General features: G+C 42.1%; 1 protein-coding gene across 3 annotated transcripts; it reads right to left on the reverse strand.

Moving 5' to 3' along the window:
• Positions 1 to 414: 414 nt before the first annotated feature.
• tmem25 (transmembrane protein 25) lies at positions 415 to 6,248 on the reverse strand. Of its 3 annotated transcripts, none has more exons than XM_086125957.1 (9): positions 5,819 to 6,246; positions 4,491 to 4,597; positions 3,782 to 4,123; positions 2,730 to 3,020; positions 2,518 to 2,649; positions 2,413 to 2,446; positions 1,982 to 2,082; positions 1,406 to 1,492; positions 415 to 1,313 (listed from the first exon to the last, which is right to left on the reverse strand). In XM_086125957.1, exons 2-9 carry the CDS (start codon positions 4,570 to 4,572, stop codon positions 1,240 to 1,242), a joined length of 1,143 nt encoding a protein of 380 aa, XP_085982083.1. In that variant the 5' UTR covers positions 4,573 to 4,597; positions 5,819 to 6,246; the 3' UTR covers positions 415 to 1,239. The 3 variants fall into 3 exon arrangements, 2 of the variants coding, with proteins under 2 accessions (XP_085982083.1, XP_085982084.1); XR_015102511.1 differs by having other exon boundaries at positions 1,243 to 1,313; positions 1,406 to 1,817; positions 5,819 to 6,248; XM_086125958.1 differs by lacking the exon at positions 415 to 1,313 and having other exon boundaries at positions 1,351 to 1,817; positions 5,819 to 6,248.
• Between the last annotated feature and the right edge of the window lie 824 nt (positions 6,249 to 7,072).

Genomic DNA, 7,072 nt, shown 5'->3' on the forward strand with positions numbered 1-7,072 from the left:
TGTGTTCTCATAACTTAATACATTGTGGTTCTTGTAGATATTGTTTCGCTCATGTTCAAAATATATACTACCTCACAAATGCATCAGAGGTGCTTCAGGAAGCAGATACGTTTACCCACAGCGAGACACAGCTTCCTGTCTGAACTGCTGCATCGAAACCTTGTGAGCCACAAACAGCACCTGGTGGTGGCTCTCACTCACAGAGCACACATTCATCTCTGTCCACAAAAGTCATGCAATCAGATCCCGCAGTTGCTATTCTAGCATTAAAAACGTATAATCACCAAAGCTTACAGAACAAAAGGCACAGGCCCTCCCCTTGCGTATTTCAGCACTGTTCACCAACTCTTAACAAATACTAGAAACACGTCTCTTTAGCACCCCCTCGTGGATGTCAGAAGAGCCACGATCGAGGAGAAACATACTCACGTTGACTTTATTCAGTGCGATCTTCATGTGAATACACGTACAAATACACATTTATAGGTAAACGTCGACATCATTTACATGTAAATACATTTTTGCATCAAATTCATTTGTAAAATCTCATACACAGGATGTTATCTGAGAGATTTTGGAGTGTGCATAGCAGAATAAAGGCATTCCATTTCAAATAACAGGAAAGTACGGAGCCCGCCATAAGGTGACATGAAAGGGGGGGGGGGGGGGACCTCGGCGTTATCTCGCAAAGATTGCGAGATAACGCGTTTTTTTTTCTTTTGCATGCGAACGCTTTTTTATGCCAGTTTATGTACTTCCGAGTTATCTTTCGAGTAAACGAAAGCGACAAATATTGAGCGTTTTTACCCGTGGGCAATTTTAATTGAATTTTACTTTGAAATTGGCTTAAAATAAAAAAAAGCCATAAAATCTGTTCTTGAAGGCCACAGTAGCCAAACTAACCATGAAGTCCATAAACGCGCATCGCACATTTTTAAAAAGCGTTATCTGCGAGGGAACGTTGTTTTTTTTTCTTCTTCTATGTCACCTTATAGGGGCTCCATTTGAAAAGAGAACACTATGAGCATATGGTTACAGGTGGGACAGCAACACCTTAGTTTTGGAGGTCACGCACATTTTATCAATACAACTGTTGAAGCAGCGGTAGCTTGTGTGATCCAACGACAGATTTGGAACCAACATGTTGAAGTGACAAATGGGGGACTTGCCGCAGAGTCTCTGTTCAAATAGTCACGCACACATGCAGCTGTATAACTTGCGAGGTGCCTTTGAGATTAGTCAGAGCCAGATCTCCTCACTGCTTGTGCTATTCACCTTGTAGATGTAGCCCACCATTGGATATCTGGCAAAGCCTGAGAGTGGCAGTGGAACAAGACTGGACAGTTATAGAAATGACCACATAACTACACACATGTGCAGTCATGCTCAAGAAGCGCCACCTGACCTCTGGCAGCATAGGCTAAAGACAGATCTTCATCCTCCTCATCTGTCTTCTTCTCTCCCCCAATGACATGCTGGGTGTTCTCTCGCGCTGTGGCAAGCCATGTACAAGCATTGCAGCAAAGGAGTGTTAGAGATACGCAGAGTTTGAGGGAAAATCCTAAATGGGAATACAGTGGTACCTCTACTTACGAACGTCTCTTCATACGAAATTTTCAAGTTACGAAATGCCTCAACAGGAAAATATTGTCTCTAGTTACGAATGAAATTTCAAAATACGAAAGGTAAAAAATACAGTAAGGGTTGCAACTCTCAGCTCCGAGGTTCCTGAACGCAGCATACTTATGGTTCCTCTGCCATTGGCTAATACCGAGCATCATCCTGGCATCCCATTGGCTAAGAGGGACCTTTACCATCTATCCACAGAAAACATAAAGGAGGAGGAGATTGCAAAATGTTGGTTCCCTTTTAATTAGTTTGATAATATTCATAATAGATGACATGATATGTCTCATTTAAAACGTTCTATTCTTGGTAGGGAAACATGCTTTACCATCTGTCACCTGAGTTCAAGTCTTACCTTTTTTCAAAGCGCTGAGGTCATTGAGCTGCATATTAGAAGGAAGAGACAGGTTCTCTCTGGGGATGTAAGTTCTCTCTGCTTTCAGGTTGGTTGAGTCACTGTGCAGAAAATACACCAAGTGTAAACACCAGGAGCCCAATTTTGGTAGACTGGCACCAGTGCGCTTGTCGCACAAACGGGTCGAACTTAATTCTCATGCCGGTGCAGGACTCGTCTAGCATGTTTGGGGTAGTGTTGCACCTTCTTGGGCATTCCGGCGCACAAAGTTGGCTCACCCCCAACTCGTCTGTCAATTTGTAACGGAAAATAGTCTGCACAAATCTGCAAATTATTTTGTTGTTATTTGTAGTTTTGTTTTTCTTTTTTTGAAAGAAAAAAAGGGACTTCTTTGACCGCACTACGAAAGTTAGAGGTATTGTATGAGTTACCTTTTCTTAGTCATTAGAATCTCCGCCGTCTCATCTGTAACACAAAATAAAGTGTATGACACTGCTCGAGCGTTGTTCCGGAGCCACAAGGGACTCGTGTCTTACCAATGGATTTGCTCGTTGGTTTTTGCATGAGGCAGAGGACTATCAGACTGAGAATGAGAAGGGCCATGAAGGCCATGGAGCCTCCGGTCACGATTCCCAGCATCGGCACTTCCACACGAGATTGCAGGAACTCTAGAGAACAGACAGATAGAGGAATTCCAAAAGCTGTTGATGGTAATTAATGAATCTTGTTCCCCTCCCCCGACAATGACCTGCCAGCGTGATGTTACTTTGCGCTGTGCCCACACTGTTGCTGGCGTTCAGTGAGATATTTCCTGAGAGGCTACTGAGAGTGACTCTCATTGTGTGATTGGTCAACCAAGGGTAGCTGTGCGAGTCGAGGATGAAGATGTCCGAAGTGTTAGCCACCAGTAGGCCAGACTGGTCGGCCAAGGTGAAGGTGGCAGGCGGGTTGGACTGAACCAGTGCAAAGAGGACTAACAAAAGGCCGGGGTCTGAGGTTTCACTGGAGTGTGCGCTGACCCTGACGATCTCAGGCTGAACTAGAAGATGGAAGAGAGGAAAGAGCCGCGGATAGGAACAAACAAAAACAAAAAAACTGAGTGGATTGTGGTCCCCTGCAGAGGCTTGGCTACAATACCAGATTCTTCACTCAGCCACAGTCACTAAATGTAACACTGTGCATAAGACAAATGGACCTCAAGTAGGCAGACTCGCCCCAAGTATGCATTGTAGATCGATTGAAGACTTTAAATTATCAACTGGTAAATATGAGTGTGAATAGTTGTTGGTCTAGATGTGCCCTGATAGTCTCAAGTTCACCCCAACTAAGCCCGTTATCTCACTGAGCGGCGAATGTGGGCGACTGTTTCATATATAAGTCCGTGCAAGAAACACGACCAGGTTCAAAATTTATTTGCCACAAGAAGAAAAAAAACAAAAAACTTTTGCAACTGTTTGCAACTTTTAAGGAACCCTGATGAAAACCAACGATTGCTACGCGTGCAAACACGTGCGGCTCATTGAGATATGGGCTCATATGGACAAGTGGTCTAGAAAATGAATGTTTGCAAATGTTAATGAAGTGGGTGAAGATCTCAAATTTTGGAACTGATGAACTAAAAAAAAAAAAAAATGATTTCCAATGAAACATGCCTGCAAAATATTTTACAATAGCGGTACAATTGTCGTCTTTTTTTTTTTTTTTTGGCAGGTAGCAAACTAGCTTGGTGCTTAGCAGAGGTAAAACAGGCACTGTAACAGAAGAAGAAATAATGGCGATAAATGATTCACTGCCACTCACATTGGACATTGAGTGTGACTGTGGCATTGTGGCTCTCGCCTGATTTGGGGTTGAGTGCCACACACACAAGCTCTCTGTCCCACTTTCTGGCCCGCAGGGAGAATGTGCTGTTGTTATTGGCTCTCAGTCTCGTGACCTCAGAGTCTTTATGGGGTGTCATCCCCCGACTTCCTTTGGGAGATCGCGACCTCTGCTGCTCACCGTTCAGGTACCAGGTTAGCAAAGTGGGTGCGTGGGTGTGCCAGCCGTCGGAATGACAGTTGAACCTGTGTATCGTGTTTTCTCTTAATGTCATCACCGTCTGACGATGTCCGTCAATTTTGGGGGCAGGTTCAACAGCACCTGGAGGTAAAAAAAAACTCACTTGGGTTTTTTTTCTCCCCTGTGTTTTTATCTCAAGTAAGAGTAAAATACATGTCAAGCAAATGATGGCTTTACAATTTTATGATTTATATTCCGAAGTTGATCATGTATGCAATTTCTGAGTGTTACAATAAGGTTGCATACCAGCTCTGGAAAAAAAAAGAAGAATTTAGAAAGCCTAAAAAAAATTTTAAAAAGGGAATTTCTCCATTGTGAGACAAATAAAGTTTTTCTTATCTTTTCTGATCTTATATGTTAAATCTTGTTTTACGAGATCAAAGAGGAGCATGTATCTCTATAAAACTCCATTTGACATTTTATGACAGCAGTCAACAGCATATATCACCTGCCCAGGATAAGGCCAGCGTGTGAAGAAACACCACGGCCTGCGTGCCTGATGACCACCTTCTCTTGTACACGCTATCCATCCTACAAAAACATCCACACGTCTACCTGTAGGGAGAAATTGAGTTTGTTAATCAATACAGGCGACCACAGTGTTTCCCCGCTTTTATTGTGCCAAGCATTGAATGAGCAGCATTTGTCCACATCGAGCTATATCATAACATTTGAGATATTTTTGTGCAAAGGAGTGTTGAATGGCCGGCTACACATTAGTTTGAATTAGCAGCAAGTTGGCAACCCTCTATGCTATTGTTAAATATATTTCAAAAAATAACTGATGTATTCAATAAATGCTAAAAAGCTTGACGATTTCAACATGCTCCAAGTAAGCCCAAAAACAGGTACAAAGGTATTCTTTGTATAAGGCACGAGACGAGTGAGACAGTATCAAATGCTTTGAAGACGTAGTTGCTTTGTTCAAGGATTGCTTCTTCATCCCTGATATCCCCATTATTTTTTTGCCTGATACAAATTCTTAATTATCACTTTTTAAAGGAGGCAGTTGCTTTTAATCCGACGCCTAAATTGACATATCCACAAAATATATATTAGAAATGATTCCCAAAAAAAAAAAAAAAAAAAAAAAAAAAAAAAAAGCAGAGCAAACAAAAGTGTTGGAGTTAACACATGATGATGATGTTGAAACATTATTCTTAAAATAAACACAAGAGACGTGGTGAATAACTTTAGTTATTTGCTTTCCTCTATGGTCATTTAATAGACTTTTTTTGGTCCTGATATTTTATAACTCGTTTTTTTTTTCCTTTCCAAAAAGTACAATAAGTATCCAAGTCAAGTTCATTCGGTACTCGCTGATTAAAATGAACACAAACAGGGAACGCAGATTTTGGGTGAGTCTGAGCTCTCGTTACTCTACCTATGATGGAGTGGTTAGTTTCAAGCTTTTGTCATATGAGAAGCACCAAAGGGCAATATTTTGAAACAGTCACTCATACCACAGAAAAAAGATCCATTATTATTTCTGATGTGATTGTGTACAATGTAAATGCAAAATCTCTTCCTGCTATTTGGTTCTTTTGATCATTATAAGCCTTTGTGATGCACACAACATAAACATGCTGATGAGCAAGGAAATTGTTTGCGCCCTCCTTGGGCCTCGAGCAGTCAATGCTTGCTTTACACGCACAATCCAGAATGCCAGTACAAATTGCTGCAAAGGCCCACACATATAAACAAGTCTGCATGCATGTATAGTACAGGTTATTGTGCTTCATACATTTTAACCCAAATCCTCAAACACGGTGTTACCTCAGCGCTTTCCGCAGACTCTGCTGCGATTCCGCCTGCTGGAGCTCCATGGCTGCAGAGGAGCGAAGGATGGCGATGATGAGAGGAAGGCAGCCATTCTGACTCAGTCACCCTCTCATCTGTGTCCACTCATAGTCACACATACACACACACACACACATACACACATGCATACACGTTTCTCTGTAGGATATGGCACCTCTAGTAGCTGCATTGACTAACTGGTCAAGGTAGCTGCCTCAGGGAGTCACGCCGCCGCCACTAAGAGGAGGCGAGAGTGGGAGGGAGAGAGAAGAGATTCAAGCAGCTGAGAGGATGAGAGAGTGAAGGGGAAGAGGAGGAATGAATGAAACCGCAAGAGCAGGTCTTACTCTGGGAGTGGGGAGAAAAGGACAAAGGCGGAACTGTGGTAGGGGGAAAAAAAGAATATCACCCATATATTTGTAATCGTAATCGTAATCTTATTAGGGAACATCAGCATCCTTGTTAAAGCTCAGCACTAATGCACGCTCCTCACTTGTTCGGTGCTCCATTAGTTCAGGCTGGAATGTCTCTGCAGTGCAGCTGAGTTGACATAAGCAGCAGCATGCAGAGCACTGCAGCCTGAATAGTTTATGCCAGAAGAGTTGCAGGCGGTTCACTCCTTGGGTTTAATCTGTTGTCAGAGGACCATTGTGTGATCACAATTTTGATATTTCCTTCAATGAGATGTAGGGGCGGAAACAGAAGATTAACCACGTAAGAGCACAAAATCACTGCATCAGTCAACATATGTGAAGAAATTTCAGATTGCTCAGAATAATGCAGCAAGCATTTTGTTGGCTTTGTTGTCAACATACAACAAATCTTGATACAACGCGTGATTGTCTAGGGTTGGTTGAAGGCAGAGATCAAAATTTCTGCCTCATTGCTTCATTTCATGAGGACGACTACATTTCCCAGGGTACCATACAAACACCTGTCTTTCACTTCTGATGTTCTAAATTCCGAATCCAGGCACATCAGGTTTTAATAATAATATAATTTGCAAAACAGTCAAATATTTTGTATTATTTATGAGTGGTTATGTAATTCAGCAACAGGGGTGCAACTTTTTTCGCACGGTAAAATCCGCATTGCGCACGCTTTTATACGTCAAACTTAAACAGAAAACATCTCAAAAATCCATCTGAAAAATGCCTTCAACTGGGAGGTGAAAGTGAATGGGAAAGTAGCACATTTGCAGTTAAAATGCTTTACGTTGCTTATCTGCTT

Source organism: Hippocampus guttulatus, chromosome 12, assembly GCF_054856545.1.
Source record: "Hippocampus guttulatus isolate MCC_2025c chromosome 12, RoL_Hgut_1.0, whole genome shotgun sequence".
Classification (NCBI taxonomy): Eukaryota; Metazoa; Chordata; class Actinopteri; order Syngnathiformes; family Syngnathidae; genus Hippocampus; species Hippocampus guttulatus.

Excerpts from the sequence above, each read along its gene's own strand:
- tmem25 (XM_086125957.1), bottom strand. The coding sequence starts at position 4,572 with ATGGATAGCGTGTACAAGAGAAGGTGGTCATCAGGCACGCAGGCCGTG. Across the intron at positions 2,650-2,729 it reads AAGTAACATCACGCTGGCAG|AGTTCCTGCAATCTCGTGTG; the intron begins GTCATTGTCGGG and ends TCTGTTCTCTAG. Across the intron at positions 2,083-2,412 it reads ATTCTAATGACTAAGAAAAG|TGACTCAACCAACCTGAAAG; the intron begins GTAACTCATACA and ends TTTTCTGCACAG.